The sequence below is a fragment of the Colias eurytheme genome, chromosome 13, assembly GCF_061535395.1.
Source record: "Colias eurytheme isolate Ceu_HAF_F1 chromosome 13, ilColEury1 Martin Lab GWU primary, whole genome shotgun sequence".
Taxonomy (NCBI): Eukaryota; Metazoa; Arthropoda; class Insecta; order Lepidoptera; family Pieridae; genus Colias; species Colias eurytheme.
The window spans coordinates 9,731,829-9,751,738 of NC_142992.1; the positions used below are offsets into that span (position 1 = coordinate 9,731,829).

Sequence of the window (19,910 nt, forward strand, 5' to 3'; positions counted from 1 at the left end):
GACGTATCGAAAAATGCAAACGAGCCGGTTGTAATGTAATAAATGCGGTTTTAGTGAAGGTATAGTCACAATCTTGCATCTAAAGTGCTATTTAGATGAAAACTTTTCTATCAGACCCTTTAGTGAAAGGAGTATTTCGACTTGATTCAAGCGGGATGGGATTTTTTGTAAGATATAGGTCATATAGGTCTGTAGTAATTCGAGAGTAGGTAATGGAATTCTCAAAAGTACTCACTACTGCGAGCTCGTGAAAATCATAATTTTAGAGGTAAATTAAATATATACCATTTCATATAGGAATGGAGTTTAATGACTGAAAAGGAAGGAAGTTATCATTCAAGGATATTTGAGATAAAGGATTGATAACTGAGCAAGTTTAAAAGCATATCGTAAACAACAAAAACGATTTTTTTTATTGTAAACATTGTAAAGCGTTCTATACGTGGTTTCTCAGCACCACCATCTCTTCAGATCAGTTAAAGTACCCACACTTGCACACGTTTCCTCAGCCGTGGCCTTTAACGCGTCCCGGTGACCTTGCAGGTTGGCGTAAGGTCAGAATAGACCGCACCGCTTAATGCCAGGGCCTCGGCGGACACGATGCACGTCGAGAAAGCTCAAAGCGATGTATGTGAATGTGGATGATTTATTTGAACATCTACTCCTCCTAGTATGCAAAAGTTGGAGAATGGATGTTTGTTATTTTTTCACGTATAAACTACTGAACCGATTACAATGAAGTTGTGTACGTAGGTAGCTGAAGACCTAGAATAAGACATAGGTTACTTTTTATACCAGAAATCCCACGGACTATACGGATTTTTATTTGAAAACGCGGGTGAAGCCTCGGGTGGAAATCTAGTGTTTAAATAAATTATAAGTAGAGGTGTGTCAAAGGATCTGGGTGTTGGTGAAGACAATATTGGGATTATGTTGGATTCTTACCGACTAAAACCCCACTGTGTTCCGTCGAGCCGCTTTAATGATGGGGCCGCGGGTATTGGTTGGAATTCTCCCGCGACACGCAATTCATATCTACTATTCTATTACAAATAGGTACATCTATTACGCAATGTATCCGCCCTATCACCATAACGCCTTCATCACCAAAGCAATTGGTAATGAAAATCCACCAAACGACAATTCAAGCATATACAAGTGTCCTTTTTACGACCCGGCTTTGTTTACGAGCGCCTTACGATGTGATTGTACTGTTGTGGATGCGAATCAATTGTACTAACGGTCTTCAAATGGGATTAGATTTCGATCGAAATTGTTTTACTGTAATGTAATGTATTTATTTGGTTGGATTGTTGTTTAAATTATATATACCTACTAGCGAGATTGTGGTATTGAGAAGTTGTTCGTTTAAATTGCTGAACGTGGTTTCAATTTTGTACTATTGATTCATAGTTGGTTAGTATGGGACCATGTCTAGTTCTTTTTGCGCAGATTTTTTTGCGGTTGATTCGTATGTGTCACTCTTTGTGCTTTGTAAAAAATATATATAGATTAGTACTACACTGTAATCAAGCAGAATTTAATGATCTGTAAGTTTTAAAAATAGTTTGATATGAATATCAAAAAACCAGAACAATTTGAAGAAGTATGTTCAACATAGACTTAAAACAGTTGTGCATGATTAACCCTATACCTATAAAAACGATGGCTGAAAATAAAAAGATTATGAATGAATGAGTCAATACCAAACCCTTGTGAAGATTTGGAGCAAAGTACTAGCATAAGATAATAAAACTAAAAATAGTTTGAGAATAACAAATATAAATCTCTAAATGATGCGCCTGAGTCATGATCAAGTGGTATTTTGGTAGTCGTGAATGAATTCTTATTTAATCGTAGTGATGTGCCACTTACACAGGCCACTTATGTCGATAAATTAAAACAATAAATTTTTCTATACCGGTTTCACTAAAGTGGTCGGTTTGATGGTAAGACTATAAACATTTTAATGTTATTATTAGTAGGCTTTATTTTAATATAACATATTTGAAACGAAGCATATGTTATATGCTTAAAAGATTGAAGAGTATTCGTAAACAATTTATTCAAAAAATAAAGATACGCTTGCGATCAAGCACATCAAAATTTCAAGCTGAAAACACTTAAAAAAACGCAATAGAAAAACGGATAATAAATGCGCAGTTTATATCGATCATATTTATTAAGACAATAGCTAGTTCCAAGTATTTAAATAACAAAGATAACAAACAATGAGACATAATGATAACTTGATAGAGGCAGAGCATCAATAGCAGAAAAACCAGAACAATTAACCTCGATAAAGCAAATTATGAATCACAATTTTTATTTTATTTATAGCTGTATAAAATGTTTTTCTCAATACTTTAGGCCAAGGAAACCCACAAGTGAAGTGATTGGTGAATCACAACGCACCAATGGAGCACGCCATTTGAATGATAATTACTGATTTCAATGTTATTATGGAGTTTTGCGTAATAGTACAGAGAATTCAAGTGAGATCATCGCACTGGGTGTCGTTATGTTGATTTTTATAGAGCATTTGAATGGGCTCTTATGGGCTTCTGTTTATTGCCGTTTAAGCAATACGATGGTGAGATTTTGATTGTTTAAATCTCAGCTGAGATAAACTTATATACATTTATCATTTAATTGCAATAATTAGCTTTGATTTTATCGATATACATTTTATGATTAGTTGTAAATTTATTGCAGATTTCGAAACTAGTCATAAATGAATGAAAATCCATACTAATATTATAAATGCGAAAGTAACTCTGTCTGTCTGTCTGTTACTCAATCACGCCTAAACTACTGAACCAATTTGCATGAAATTTGGTATGGAGATATTTTGATACCCGAGAAAGGACATAGGCTACCTTTTATTGCGAAATATGTACCATGGGCGAAGCCGGGGCGGACCTCTAGTTTATTATAAATCTTAAGAGTTTGCTCCTTTTTCATTTTTCGAAAAGTTAAAAAACAACTCAATCTCTTGAACTTATTAGTAGCGTTCACATTAGAATGTCGTAGAGTTCAACTCAAGTCAGTAACAGAAGTTGAGTAAGCTTATCGAGCGATAACAGCGTCGGCGCCAGTCAACTGATAGTTAGCGTATTTATAATTACTATTTAATAGACTAAACAATACTGTTCTAATTACTACTTAAGATTGACAAGGAACAGATTTTCATACTGCGTCTAGGAAGTGACCTGTAGCAGTATGTAGTAAGTAACTTCTGTATGTAATCCTGGTACTCCTTGCTTTTTGATCTTTCTATGGACCATTTGGCTAATAGTAATATTATTAATGATAGTAGAATAGAGTGCAATTGCAAGATGAATGTAATTTGTTTATCATATGAGGTAAAGTGAGAATTTTGTGTCTAATGTTATGTTATGTATTATTGCGAAGTTAAATTGAAGTATTACTGAAGTTCTATTTCCTATAGTATTAAATTTCCTACAAATTGTTGGTCACAAAAAATGGATAATATCCGGCAATGTAATATATTTCCGTATAGCATAGTGTGCCTTTCCATAAAATATTTCATCCCCGTTGTCGTTATTTTGAATGTTATTATTGTGAAATAAACATATACTACCTACGTGTTCACTACATCGACAACAACTTTATCAATGAAAGAGTAACCACTTAATTATTTATCACTCCTACTAGAGAATTTATTTACTTGCATAAGAGCGGAAGTGTTTATTTGCTTTCACACGACATCACACTAATGACAGTCCATTAGGAGTGATAATCTGTGGGTTATCCGTATTCAATATGCGCTGTGAGAAAGTTCATCTTTTGTCCCCAACGAATTGAGAATGCATGTACTTTATTAGATACAATAGATGTATGCAGGAACTTGTTTATGTATTGCACAATGAACGAGAGTGTCTACTGTCTAGGTATAGTTTGCGTTACGCTTTCGAAGTAGGAATATCTAAATCATAATGCGTTTACCTTGCAACTGAATGAGTCTGAAAGTCGCCAATTTCTTCTTTTCTCTGTTAGCTCGGCAAAGACATGTTAAGGATATTTAGGGCCGATTTTTCAATGCTTGGTTAAAACTTATTCGTCGAATAACGTATTAAACTATCATTTCAAAAATGTATTCTACTTGCCCGTATTTGACAGTTTACAGGTGACATTTTAATATGTTCGTGTAATACTTTATTGGACGGATAAATTTTAACCAAGGATTGAAAAATCGGCCCTAAATGCAATAAACTTTGTGATAAATTCTCAATTTAGCTGTTAATTTTATGGTGTAGACTTTTGACATTTAATCACGCAATTACATTTGCGTAATATAATTTAACCTTGAATGGTTTACAGAAAAGTAAATGAAATTAATTGAACATTAATTAAACTGCACGACACTAATAACATTTTAATCGAAACTAAATATCGACATTTGCCCATCACTAGTGAAGTAGAACGAGCTAATCGGACGGTTTATAATATAGTGTGTGGATATAGAGCGGCCTTCGACTGAGTCAACACATTTGAGGGGCGAAAACTTGAAATAAACTTCAAAATAAATATTGATTTCCCGTTTCTCCGAAACACTCGATACGCTAGAAACCGTTATCATGAATTACTAATTGATGAACGATCGTAATAATAGTATGTTTCACAATATAAATGTACGCATGAATATGACTATTTTCATAATCTATATTCTATGCCTATGACGCTCACGATGTGTAGCAGGGACGCATCATTGTAACAGAGGCCCTAATAACACTTACGCAAATATTGATTTAAACACTTTTATGTAATTTGTTGGAAAGATTGCCCGAAAAGGGAAGCAGAGTAAGGTTTTTTCTAAGCTCAGGCGTGTTGTCTGATACAGCTTACCGATAGATTACAAATCTGTTGATGTTCCTCTTTGTTTATAACTGAGTGTTTCTTTTAAAGAAGTCATCTATGAGGATATGTCACTAGAGTTGTGGATATGGAGCTGCTTGCTTTCTCACTGCATTATCATGTATTAGAGTCACCAAATAAAACATGTTCTTGCTTTCTCTCACGTGACCGCCACTATACCATTTCGTCTGGAACTCCATAACCTCATATTTGAATCGTTAAGATAAGGATACACAGATAGGCCGTCTATTCGTAGCCGGCGTAATTCTATTATCTTCCAATAAATTTCACTTAATGAAGATACACGCGGGTGGCAGTAAAAAGTTTACTGCTCAGCTATCTCGTGTAGATACCGCTTTACGATTCTGTTCCCGCCCAGTGCTCGTAGTTGTCTGAGTTCACTTATGAGTAATTCAATTGAGCGTGCTGTGTATTGCTAAAAGTTTTAATTCTGTTGAATTTCTTACTCGTGAAATACTGGATTGCCAATAATGATGAATTAATGGTAAAACTTACAAATTTTCTCTTATCAATGGGACCGATACCGCCATAGCTCTTAAGGAACTTGGCATGTCATATAAGAATTTATATGACATGCCAAGTTCTTACATTCTCACCTAGAAGGTAGAATAAAAGGTGCTCGAAGGTAGGTGTACTATTTGGAAATATATTTGCAACGGTCTGTCACTGAACTTCAGATTACCCTCATTAATTGGTATTGATTATTGCTCTAGTCTCCAAAAACCATGAAACGTAAATCGCAGACACCAGCTATTACATTATAGACATATAAGCCCTTTCATCATATTCAAGCATGTGGGAAGAGATATAACGATTTCCTTAGTGAGTCAGTGATACAGAAATAGCTCAGCTATCCCTTCCCATTGACGATACGCCTTTAAACATGACAACGGAATTAAGTGAAGCCATTTTTTTATTGTCTTATAAATAGAAGAAATCTTAAGGGTTTATGGAGAATTTTGTATGGAAGGGATGGGCTTGTTATTGAATAATCCAATTTAGTTATGGTTATTAGTGTACCAGTAAGTAGGTAATGCTTTAAGGCCTCTTTTAAGATAATATTTGATCGAATATTATAGTATCTTCACCTTAATATCCTTATTTGTTCTCATTGCAATAGAAGTAGACTTTTGTGCTATCACTATGCGAGCTTAAATTCAAAATTGCGTTGCGTGCATAATAAGAAAATATTCACTAGCTTGTATCATTATTGTACAATAGGAATGTTAATTATTTTTTTAAGGGTGACTAAATATATCTCATAACATCGAAACTTATAACACAGCTATTTCGAATTAAAGAATTAAAAATTAACATAAATTAATGGCATTGTAATATATTTGAAATGAATTTTAGAGTAAGACTCAAGGATGAAATAAGAAAGAGGTCTACTTGTATCAGGGCTTTCTTCCATGAAGTGCTTTAAGAAAAAAACAGTTCGCTCATAATTTCCATCACACCTTGCCATTCCAACATCTTCATTCAATTGTAACTCGTTTGTCGAATTGTTAAGATTGATATTGGCATGCAGGTACATCACCTTTGACCCGGGTGGTCGCTAGTGCCAGGGACCACCCGTGTGACTGCATGGAAACGACACACGGAGGTGATATATTGCAGTTTCGATGTATGCCCTTGGGGTGTAGCTTATAGATTAAGTATTGGTTGCTGGTAAAGTTGGGTCATTATGGAATTGGATTTTGAGCCTTGTTTCGTTTGGGTTAGGTTTGCATTTTGAATTTTAGATGATAGTGTACGTTAGGGTATTTATTAATCGGCGGAAGAGTTCAATTCGTAGCTTACCTACGTTTATTAATTTAGATTAATTTATATGTACTTTATAGGCAAATAGATACGATAAAAGTAAAACAATGATTATGAATTCGCTTAAAATATTATTATGGAAAATTTAGGATTACGATTTCCCTTTTTCTTTCACACCATAAAAAGTGAATTCTTTGTACAAAACCATAGCAAATTTTTGGAAAACAAAAGTGAAGGTTATTCTATGGTTGGTTAGCGATGGTAGACAACAATGGTCGGGATATCCGCTGTGACGTCAGTGGCTATTTTATTTTTGATGATACTAATTTGGTTGAATAAATATTCGGTGAAACCTCGGTGAAGCTAAATATATAAAAAATTCATTCAGTTAATGTAAAGGATAAGAATAGTGGGTAGTTTAATTTAAGATCACGGAATACTGCTTGGTGGTATATCAAAGAAAAGCATTCTCCATTATAAATTGATTTCTAAAACATTTTCTATAATGTACAATTTCCTTGCAAATGCTGAATACCGTTAACTGAAAGCATAAATATTAACAACGTAACTCAATTTCGCACTCCCATAAAACACATCTAAATATCAAGTATCACCCCATAAAACGAGCATAATCTATAGGTACGGTACTCGAATAACAGCACGTAAACCACGAAACACTTTTAAAGCTAAGAATACGAACACAACATTAGCTCTTATTACCACAGCACAATAACTACTCAGACCACCAAGTGTATCTACGAGACACCACAGTAAAGCTATCCTTTACAGTTTACCACATTCACAAATACGCAGTACGGTTTTATGTTAGACCTCAGTGTCATGTTTGTGCAATTGATCCATCTTAATTATTACAACTACTACAATCAAGTCATTTTCATCCTTACACTGTTGTACTAAAGCTTACTTTTCCTTAACACCTCGACGTGTAAGTAGACGCGTGTAGAATGAATCCTCACGCAAAGATAAGCCGATTATCTGCTTATAGGTTTCGTGATGCATATTCTTTAATCGCTCAATTATTATGTCGTTTATCGTTGAACAAATTGTTCGGATTGATTTATGATTTCGTGTTACTTTCGATGAAAAAAGTGTTATTATGTTGTTTATTTCGATTGAGGGGAATGTGTAAACGAACACTTTTGCGAATTTCTTCCTGGATATAATGTAATATACTATTAGGATTAGATGTATAACCATTTAGAATAACCTCTTTACGTTTAATTTGTTTGTTCTCAAAATAAGCCTATTTTCTTGAAGTTATTAAATTCCTTAACTAATCCTCATTCTCTGTACAGGCGTCAATGGACCTGCCACCGGACAAAGCAAAACTGCTGCGCAACTACGACCTCGAGAAGAAGTGGGAGATCATCTGCGACCAGGACATGGTGCAGGCGAAGGATTCCCCCGCGCACTACCTGAACAAGTTGCGCACGTACCTGGACCCGAAGGCGTCTAGAAGTCACAGGGTATGTACTATGTAGCACCTTTGAGTTGCGAAAGATTTTATTCAGTACTGTAGCTTTCAGGCCGCTTCGCGAACGTGGTCAAAGGAAGTTTCCATGGGAATGAGATATTTCATTGCAGTAATAAGTAGCATGTCACAATCTAGCCATCCAACCATCCCCAGCCAAGAAAAAAACGCTCCGTTACGAGGTGATGGAAGATAGACAGACAAATACTGTTTATAATATTAGTTAAGGACGGATGCGGTGGCAACGGAAGAGACGAATTTCCTTGTAAATGACCAGTTACTAGAATTTGATGAAAAATAATATGATGCCCACTTGAATTTGCGAGATTACTAGTTCGTAAGAAAAGGAAATAAAAAATGCGTAAAATGTACACAGCGGGACACGAGACGTTAATTTAACGAGAAGTAAAAATCATTGAACAGCACCCTTATTTCTCTCCTCGTATAAAAACACTGTATACCATCAAAGCGAACTTTTTACCGGCACTTTTAACGTCATTAGCAAAACGGAAATCAAATTTAATTTTGCATGTCTAAAATCTCTGGCAATTGCGCTATGGCACTAATGATAATATTGTTAAACTGATCCCAGAAGCAGACTGTATTTTGAACAAATACATTCATTATTTTTTCAAATTCAATTATCTCAAGAAAATCAACTTGCGAAATGCAGAGGTTGGAAACCTGCCATTTTAATTTTAAATCCCTTTTTTTTTTTAATTCTCAAGCATAATAATAAAAACACCAGCTTTAAAACTAGACATAAAGTTTACAACACCCCTATTAGCTCTCATTCCCTTAAATCGATCGTCAATTCAAGGACCTAAATAGTTTAGAAGCATAGCCAAGTGCCCGCATGTAATTATCCCCAGGCTACACTATTAGTTACTGTCTCCGCAAATTGCACATCGGCAGTGTACACCCGGCTGATGTATGGTGCATTGTGCCGTTATTGTGTATGTGTACACGGTCTTACAATTGCTCTATATATATGATGCAAAGCGACTGTGCATTTAATAAACAAATGAATGGCTTGTGAAAGGATATATGGATACTGACACAGTTTACAAAGTAGGAGCATTAGGTTATTTTAGTCATCTTGTTTATTTTCAGAATCATAATCATATTACCACAGGCTTTAATAATCTTACTTAATCTCGCGTAAAATTGTATTAATAACTATTTATAAAGTGCTCCATGATGCATTTATTATAGTATTTTTAGTATGTTAAGCTGATTTAATATTTTCGTCGACGACATCACTGGCATTTTCTGCGTAGCAAAACATTGTTTACTGACGTTTTTATAAATTTATAGGAAAATCTAGTATTTGTTTAGTTATTTCAAAATTCCTGTCTCGTCAGTCGTTCCTGATAATTGAAATGTAATAATTTCAAAACACGTAGCTATATTCTCCATTAGGTTTCATGATGTGCCCTATCACCTAACTCCTACAAGGCATTCTAAACCCTAAACAGCCCAATATCGAATTCGCCTCGTGACTCACACCAATCAAACTGATTGAAGACGTTGCGTCATGTATTGTTGATGAGTAAACGACTATTATGGTGTTTGCTATAAAAACCGGTTCGCTATGTAAAGATTTAATTGTTCTGAAGGCAATTTACTTTTTGCTGTCATCTCATTAACCTTGGCACTTAACTGTATGCAAGCTGTGCATAAATGCGTAGTTCAAACCCGTTCAACGGGAATTTCGTAGAACCAATGTTGATCTACGTTGAACTTGATTTTTATTACTTGGATTATTTCTTTTGCTCTTATTCTAAAGATTCTCGAAGCCTAAAAGGATTGCTCCTCTCAAAACGTGATCAGGCTAAATTTCCTTTCGTATTTATAGGTATAGTTCTTCAATACTATTTCACAGTACTTATAAGGAAACATTAACGTGCAACACGCACTAACCGTTTGAAAAATAAGATTTAGTTTATTCAACCGTCTGTCTGTAAGCCAATTTAGTAGAGTTTAAGTTTAAGCGAGTTCAGATACCTCCAGCACCTCCAAGATCCACTCAGTAGTAGCATTTGATACATTTACCTTCCCGTATCACCTTGACGTGCGCACAAGCACGGCGATCATCGATTAGCATCGCGAGATTTTGCACACAATCGCACATCAGCACCGTTTAAAATTGCGATCGTGTCGCGCCATCCGGCGACCGAGTAAAAGCCACGGCGCCCTTTTGTCCTCCATTACTGTATGAATTGAGCTCCAGGCGATACAATGAATAGCAATTTCCGTATCTATGCGATCGCAAATCAATATCATGATCGTATCTGATGGACGGAGACTGAATTGTAATCGAGCCACGGGTCAATGGTAATTGCTGGTTGAAGGGAAACAAACGGTTAGGTCAACAGGTCGGTAATTTGGATCTGGGAATCGTTGATTCATATACGTCGAATTGAAGGTAGATGTAGCATAATGGTTCAGTATTACGATCTTAATGAGAAGGGAGATGGAAGAACGAAGATGGTTGAAGATATATGATGAGAAATTAAGTAAGTTATTGTGCTTAAGGATAAGCTCCTCAGTTCACTTTAAATACTGACGATGGTCAATAAGAATGTGATCCTAATTTCAATTTCAGAGTCAAGAATTATAACACTATCCCATCGGAGTTTACTTATGCATTTTGAATTTGCAGTTTGTTAGGCAGTAAAGTAGAAATCCGTTTTTAATTATTAGGATATGATAACAAATATTCGTAATAATAAATATTATAAGAATTCAAAAACATACCTATGCAAATGAGATATAGATAGAAGTGGTGTTTACCTTATTTCCCAGTAAACTATATTTGTACAACACCAAGGCCTTTACAATCGACGTTAATAAATTCTCATGAATGCGTAATTTATGCTGTAATGACATGATTAAAAGAAATGAACGTCCTCACATCATTCATGTATGTACTATAAAGTAAACGAGAAATATAGCATACTTTTTTTTTTTTTTTTTTTTTTTTTTAAAAAGGCACCCGCCATCACAGGGTGTTCGCGCCACCTCTGGAATATTGTCCAGAGACGTTATTTTCATTTTTTTTTCTTTTTTTTTTTTTTTATTTCTTTACAATCACAATTTATATCCACATAATAAAAATAGAATTATTACAAAATAAAAATATTACAAATACAAAATTAAATATCAAAATACTGGTAAATAAAATAAATAAAATAAATTCTACAACAATTGAAACTATCCCTAATATCACAGAATCACATCACACCCCATTATTTCGCTTATTGACTACTTCTACAATATATTTACAATATTTAAAGAAAGTATCCCTAAACTTATCCCCCAGGGCGGAAGGTAGATTCTCACCCGTCATCGCCATGCCTAATTTTTGTTCAATAGCATATCTATTGCTTGCAAAAATAGGGCACTCGAGTAACAGGTGAGGAACCGTCTCCTCTACTCCGGGCTGACATAGACACGACGGATTATCCTTCAGCTTGAATCTGTTCAAGTAGAAGGCGAATCCGCCGTGACCAGTCAGTACTTGTGTGATGTGGTGTGTGATGTCTATTTTTCCGACTACTTTGTATGCAGCAGCAGCGCTTGGGAAAAAGAGCTTCGTGACTCCGGCCGTTCCTCCTACTTCGTATCTCCTATCCCATTCGCCAATCGTATCCTGTCTCAAGATACGCTTGACGAATGAAACAGGACACAGATCGTAATCCGGTTTCCTCCTCAACCCCAGAGCGGCTCCCTTGGCTAACTCGTCTGCCCGTTCGTTCCCCTTCAGCCCTGCGTGCGCCTTGATCCAAAACAGGGAGACCTCCCGCCTCTGCGATGCAGCTTTTCGGAGGGCCGCCCGTGTTTGCACAGCCAGGGGATGAGGGGAACTCAGGGTGACCGCCTGGAGCGCCGATCTGGAGTCGCTGAGGACACCGACCTTTGCCGCTCCACTCTTGCAGGCTATATCTACTGCTCTTTTGAGCGCAAGGAGCTCAGCCTGATAGACGGTACAATACGGCGACAACGCAAGCTTGATGGCCTTTGTCTCGATCGCACCTTCCCATACAGAAAGGGCGGCTCCGACTCGACCCTCAATCTTGCTGCCGTCCGTATAGATCCTATGGACGTGGCTGTCAACCACGTCGGCATAGGTGCCCTCATCTACCAAGACGAACCCCAGCTCTACCTGCTCTGCCGGATGTGGGTCCTCAATCGCGGGTGCCATTCGTTCCACCTCCCTGTCCCTCATCACCGCCGGGTGCGACACGCCCCTCTTGATCTCATAAAAAAATATAGCATACTGGTGGAATGCTCTCTATAAGGCGATGCGCCAAATTAGCAAGCGTAGTTATGACCATACTATTCTGTGGAAACCGGGTCGGTTTATTATACCAAGTTATTGCTGAGTCGTGAGTGACAGGATCGTATGGGCGATAACGTTGGAATGATTTCTCGTAACATAAATTTTGATGGAATCGATTTTGTAATGACGATGCGGTGGGATGCGGTATGCTCGGAATTGTTGAGGTTTGGTGCAGTTATTTTATTACAGAAGGTTTAATGATAATTAAGCATGATGATTTAGGTAGAGATATTAATGGGTAGTTTGCCTCAAGTAAAGTGGTTAGTGTGTCAGTACTCAGTTCTGCAACGGATAGTTACTTGATTCAATCGCCGATGAAGGCAAATTAAAAATGGCATTTTTATCAGGGATATAACAGTCTATTTAATTAATTACCTATGAGGCTGGGTAGACTACTTGAATTTAACTAAATATCATTTATTTTCTCAATTACAGAAACGAAAAATGGTAGGCGATTCGACGTCGACACAAGTGCTACGGGATTTGGAAATATCGCTACGAACCAATCACATAGAGTAAGCGTAACATTTTAAATTTTTTAAATTTATTTAACAATTATCATGTTATATTAATTATAAGAACTGATCAAATTGCCTAAATAATTTCTGGTAACCACAAATTTATGAGTAACAAAGGAAATCCTTTTACAGATTAAATATTATCTTACTCAATAAAATTCCTGTTAAATCAGTTTTATCTTATTTCAGCTTTTTAAAATATGTTACATTCATTATCTCCCGTCATTTATATCTCATCAATGTTTTCTATTTCAAAGTAGAGCGATAAACTAGTTTAAATATTACAAGAATCGAGCGTTGGATGTGTTTTTTTATTATTTATTAATTAGAGAAACTTAGATTGACATATGTAGTGGCCAATTAAGGTTAATTTATTGCCTTAAAACCCATTTTTGTATGTAAATCAAGGTAATTGAGTATTTGAATAATAAAAAAATATTGATTTTTTTTATGTATTTTAAAACTTTATTATTAATAATATTGATATTCAATGCAAAAATCTCCAAAAAAATTATTTTTCAATTAATTATAAGCAATTAAAAATTGATGAAATTTAAATTAAAGTCACGTGACTATAAACGCGCCATGACTGGTCACGATAGATGTGACGTCAAAATGTTATAGTTGTATACGTTTTTCTATCAACTGCAATGAGTGAAAACTAACATTATGACGTCACACGCGTTCGGGTGACGCTTCGGGAGTTGTCGGTGTGTTTTCGGTACTGGATTCAAAGACTAATTTTTATTTTGAAATAAATTTTGAATTATTGCAAAAAAAATTAAAAAAAAAAACAGTTTTGTTATAAAACTAATATATAATCTTTCCATTTAGCACAAAAAAAAATTTTATTCAAATACTCAATTATTTGGTCTACAAACCCATCTACGTAAAAAAGAACAGTTAAAATGTCCTCTTGGCAGATTTTTAGCAAAGATAGCCATTTTCAAGGAACTTGGCAACTGAATTGGACATAAGGTGGACATCTTGCCATTTAAGTGATTCAAAATTCTGAAGAAGGGAAACTAAATTAGACAGCTTTTTGTGGCTCTATCTTTGTTTTTGTTGTTCTATTTTATGCACCAGGAATTCATGGTAAATATCAGTTTTAATCATTATTATTTAGAATGTATAGATGTTTTCAACTTAACACACAGTATGAAATCTTATCGTGACTTTTAATTTTAAAATGTATGTACAGTACGTACAAGATAAAGCTAAACAATATTGTAGCATAGTTTGAATATCCACATATTCATACGCAGTTTGCAGTAAAAGCTAGTCTAAATTAAAGATTCATTATTTCAGATGGGTTCGCGAATTCCTGAACGAGCAGAACCAGGGGCTCGACGTGCTGATCGACTACCTGAGCTTCAGGCTGAGCATGATGCGGCACGAGCAGCGGATCGCGCTGGCGAGGAGCCAGTCCAGCGATGGGATACACCAGGGTATGGAGAATTTTGTATATGATTATGTTATGTTATAATGAAGGAAGATCTTGCAGGATATTGAATACGTATGATTAAGACGTTGTATTAGTCGTCTAGTGGGATATTGCTGCTATTATAATCACAAATTTTTTATTTTTGGCGTTAAACTTACAAAGATGAACGCTACACTAAATGTTTTGTTACACGATGTCATGTGGGAGGGGGAGGGAGGTAATTAACACGCTTTTATATTTTGTGTAAACGACTCCTTTAAACTCGATTTTGATCCATTTTAAACGGATACATTTTATTCAAACTTTATACACTTATAAGGATTGGTGACAGTACATATTATAATGTTACGAGTTTATCTTGTTTAATCGTGTTTTTTATCACTATAAATTATATGTGAAGAAGTGTAATTCAAAAATTAATGTGTTCGAAAAGCAAATACAACAACATCCGACATAAGCGGCGCGGAAGCGAGTTCAACACTAACATCAACATGGCGGCGACGCGCCCGGTCAGCTGACTCCGAGGCGGACGGCGCCGCGAGTCCAGCAGTTGCTAGGCGACGCACGAGACACGCGGCGAGGCTTAACATGGGCGCCTCTACGGACGATATACACGTGTGCATTATGTGCATGCGTGCTATTATGAACAATAAGGTGAGGAACTTGTTAGGGCAACTTAAAATGCACTATATTATTGTCTTAAGTGTTAGGTCAAAATGGCGGCGTTTCGATCGATTCGAACGAAGTTTCGGCACCATCTGTGCCGTGAGTCCAGTTGATATTTTTTTATGTTACTTTCGAATTGAATATGTATTAATTTTTAGATTATAATATTTAAGTTTAATTTAACACCTTGTGTCGCCACACCGTATATTTTTGTATTGCATGAACTCAGAAACATACAAACTGAACTGCCTTCCGCCACGTCACAGTTCACACACAAAATACTAGCAAGCACCAACCAACACAAGACTCGCCAACAGTACGAGCTCAACGGCACTCGTGCTACAGATATTATCTTCTGCCATTTTTAACTCTCTGCTCGTCAACAGTACAAGCTCAACGGCAGCAGGTCGTGCTGCAGATATTATCTTCTGCCATTTTTAACTCTCTGCTCGTCAACAGTACAAGCTCAACGGCAGCAGGTCGTGCTACAGATATTATCTTCTGCCATTTTTAACTCTCTGCTCGTCAACAGTACAAGCTCAACGGCAGCAGGTCGTGCTACAGATATTATCTTCTGCCATTTTTAACTCTCTGCTCGTCAACAGTACAAGCTCAACGGCAGCAGGTCGTGCTGCAGATATTATCTTCTGCCATTTTTAACTCTCTCAACAGTACAAGCTCAACGGCAGCAGGTCGTGCTGCAGATATTATTTTCTACCTTTATTAACTCTATGCTCGCCAACAGTACGGGTTCAACATGGTGATCCAACACCGCGAGGCGATCAACAGCATCGCTCTGTCGCTCGTGCACCACTCGCTGCGCACGAAGGCGCTCGTGCTCGAGCTGCTCGCGGCCATCTGTTTGGTGAAGGGCGGACACCAGATTATATTGTCGGCGTTTGATAATTTTAAGGTGAGGGTAGTTTTTTGTGAAAAAAAAAGGACAAATTCAGTTTATAAAACAAGGCCTTTTTTGTTAATAAACACATACTCAGATTATAAAACAAAAGGCAGATGGAGCGCGCCATACACCTATATGCCTATAAAAAACCGTGCCAGTGCTATTCGCGACTAGTCCGACAATTTTCAATTCGATTACAGAATCAAATGTTTGAAGAAAAAACAATATCAAAAAATTAACTACACAGTACACTATGATTCAATTAGTTGCCTTATTGATCTTAATGTTATACCACAGACTAATAATAATATACTACGTATACAACAGACGGTTCACTCCATACAAAAAAATATGCACTATGAATTTACGCAATTAAAGCGCCAGTGGGGAATAAACGTACTACATGTTCGATTATATCTCTTGGTATTTTGCTTTTAACACACTAGATGGCACGTTAAACACAGACTTGATGTTCTTTTCCTTCCAGAGCCACTAGATGGCACTAATGTAAATATATGTACACGTACCTTTTATTTTCAAGTCTTTGGCGTCACACTTGACAACTGTCAACTGTCAACATAATATTTTGTTATTTGTACCTACTCGGATTTTTAATTAGACATAGACAAAGCTGACTCACAGAGTACCTACATTATTATGACTGGTATTTAGTTCAGTTCAGTGGGTCGACACTTAGAACATCGTTTTGATTAGGCTTCCATTATCAAGCAATTTTAAACTTCATTCAATTGACATAGAGTTCAAATTATTTTGTACTTTTCCAAGACCTAAGGTCAAGTCTGGCTTGCCAACATTTAGAAAAAATAAAAATATTTCTAATGTTGGCCTCTCCGATGTAATCATATAATAAAAGATTTAATATTTTAGTTTTAATTATTTATTATTATTTCTTCTTTTTTTTTAAACCTTATTTTTGTACATTTTAATTTTAAGCTAGTACATTAATAAATTATTTCTTTCTTTCTTCAATTTCTTGTCAATGGTTAAGACTTAAGCATAGACAACGTCTTGATGTTGATTTGTTGTTTGAAATTTGAATTCAAAATGGCGTTTTATTTTATTGTTTTGGTGGATGTTTACAAAGTTTGTTCTTCATAAATCGTAAATTTAGATAATTACTCAGTTAATGTACAGTACATTTTTTAATTTGTAATATTTCTGCCAAAAGTGAAAAAAGAAGAAAAAGTGTTATATTGTGTACCCAAACAATGTTAAAATCTTTGTGTGTAATAATTATTGTGATTTGTGACTAAATATTTGCAATATGTACCCAATGACTGTTCTATAAGGAAGATAAAACATAATAATTACATAACAATTTATGAGAAAACGTCTCTAACACGTCATGTTCTGGCTGTAGAATCAATTGGAGGAGATATTATTATGTCCAAAGAAAACAACGGCTTCTTCATATACAATTCCAATATGGCGATCCGAACGGCAACGATAAATGTATTGGTATCGAAATTTAGAACGAGATTTAATATAAATCCCGCAAAATATTTCAAGGAAAAGTATAAAATGTGAATCTAGTTATATTCACATAATATTTAAGCCGAATTCAGTCCTTTATGCCTAAATAAAGATATTCAGTAAAATTCAAATGGAATTATCCATTTTTGCTGATAATAGTGAGTTTTAATATTATATAAAAATGTTATTATATAATTAATATTAATAAACTTATTCATCTACATTGTTGTTTTGTGTACGTTGTTATGTGTACTATAAAATAATTTATTTCACACATTTCCATGCGATTTTAGGAATCACATACATTTCCTGGGAATTTTATACAATGACGGATTACATACATTTCCGTTAACATATACTTACAATGTTTATAATTATAATGATAAATAGGCAGAAAATAACGGTCTATATAATGTTATGTTATATTATAACCAGTAAATAAAATAAATATTTAATTAAAGTTTATGTGTAAACTGTAATTCGATACAAATGCAGGGTTAGAACAGGATTTTAAAATATGTCTCCGGTATAAATTGGAAACGAAAATTATTAATATTTGTCAAACTGGTTAAATGGTGGTGGAATGTTGTTCCAACACTTATGGCTCTTTCAATTTATGCGTTTCGTATCGGACCGCTAGTCGCTACAGTGCCGAAGCTGTGCGTTTGTCGTACGGCGCACGGCCGGTCGTTTGTTTTCATACAAAATGCACGGTGCGGCAACAGCGCGGCGTCCGTACCGCGAACGCTCGACAGCAGGACGGCAATCTACAGATCACCCATATTTGGCAATCTCGCTTCACCTAATGGCCTTGTCTGTTCAAGCCGAAATTAATTAATTACCTACTGCAAAAATTAAATAATTTAGATTACCTGGAAAATAAACTTTAAACAAGTGTTCGACCGATTATTACCAAGTAGGTAAATAAATTAATGACAAGACAAGGTAATTAATGCTAATAATTTCCTAAAGAAAACATTTTTTTCAAAATTTTCACATAATAGGTACTAGTACCTAACTAGACTCAAAAGTTTATGATAAGTCAATGAATGATAAATAGAATAGGTACTTATGTTTAAGTAAAATGAAGTAGTTTATTTTACAATAAATTAATCTTATAAATGGACGTATTTATGCAAAAAGGGACCAACCCACACCGAATCAATTTCGAGAAAATGAGGTTTTTGTGAAAATCGTTTGCAAAAACTATATGTTGTAAAATTTGGGGAAAAAAAGTTGTTAGGCGTATGTATCATATCGAATCCTATCTAGGGATACCAGATACATGGATATTTATTAAATTTTAACAAAATAATCCTTGAAAAACCGCCCGGTTCCGTCTTGCAAAAAAACACTTTTGTGGGTTGGTTCTTTATAGCAAAATTATTTTGGTTTTTATTGTTGCCATAATTAAAGAAAAAAGTTAAGCATCCAATCAAAACAGGCTAAATAAAGCAGCGACAGTTCGCTGGAACTAATTGCAACTTACGTATGCCCTTAAAGTTAACAGGAAATATATAAAAATCCTTGATTAGACTTGTCGTAGGTACTGTATGGATTAGAAAGCTGGGCAGTGAAGAAGATGGAAGAAAAACGATTACATTTAGCGCAGATGAGAATGTTGATATGGATGTGTGGGTTGACAGGAATGGATGAAGTAAGGAATGAATATATAAAAAGAATATTTAAACTGGTTTTATTACAGAAAGATTGAAAGGGAATTGTCTGTCTTGGTATGGACATGTGGTGAGGATAGATGACACGCATATGACTTAGAAAGTGATGGATATGAATGTTGATGGATGCAGAACAAGAGGAAGGCCAAGGGAAAGAGGTGTAAGTGTGCAAAGTTATATTAAAAAAGAATAATGAGTAAAATATGCCCTGATGTTTGTCAGGAGAATAGAAAAATAAACCGTGTTAAACCGACTCCAAATAACATGGATTAAGGACACGAAGGTCACGATAATTTTGTAATAATATCAAAATACATATATATTTGTTTCACTTTAATGACACTACTTTTGTATCTAACTAAGATACAGTAGACCCATCTTCTGCTTTCATCTGTCTTCATGATAGTGATGATTCATTATGTTTTTTTTTTATTTAGAAGAGATTTGTGAAGACAGAGTCTTTTGTTTAAGTCTTTTTACATATTTAATGATTTATATCATATATGTAGTTTTCCAGGATATAAACAGTCTTTGTTTTATTGAGCTCAGTACTCAGTACTCAATCGGCCAAAATCGGTAGCTTTGGATAAAAAACTGTGACCAGACACAAAAAAAATTATGACTGATTTGTTTTACTGTTGGATGGTCAATCATGAATGCTTTAAGCATCCTCGTTAGTTTGATTTGGATCACGGAAAGATTAAAAAATGG

General features: G+C 35.3%; 2 protein-coding genes across 3 annotated transcripts in view; one reads left to right on the forward strand and one right to left on the reverse strand.

The window, feature by feature from the left end:
- Positions 1-19,910, forward strand: part of Frl (formin-like protein) — a 75,092-nt gene that overhangs the window by 39,031 nt on the left and 16,151 nt on the right. For both annotated transcript variants that reach the window (XM_090108367.1, XM_090108368.1), the window contains exons 2-6: positions 7,980-8,150; positions 12,936-13,015; positions 14,327-14,466; positions 14,896-15,116; positions 15,874-16,041. In XM_090108367.1, the coding sequence (XP_089964493.1) occupies positions 7,980-8,150; positions 12,936-13,015; positions 14,327-14,466; positions 14,896-15,116; positions 15,874-16,041 (780 nt within the window). The remainder of the gene's footprint in view (positions 1-7,979; positions 8,151-12,935; positions 13,016-14,326; positions 14,467-14,895; positions 15,117-15,873; positions 16,042-19,910) is intronic.
- On the reverse strand, positions 11,335-12,416 carry LOC149903624 (uncharacterized). The gene has a single exon (XM_090108369.1). The coding sequence runs from the start codon at positions 12,384-12,386 to the stop codon at positions 11,397-11,399; it is 990 nt and encodes a 329-aa protein (XP_089964495.1). The 5' UTR covers positions 12,387-12,416; the 3' UTR covers positions 11,335-11,396.

Bases quoted from the DNA above. Each gene is read 5' to 3' on its own strand.
- LOC149903624 (XM_090108369.1), bottom strand. From the start codon at position 12,386: ATGAGGGACAGGGAGGTGGAACGAATGGCACCCGCGATTGAGGACCCA.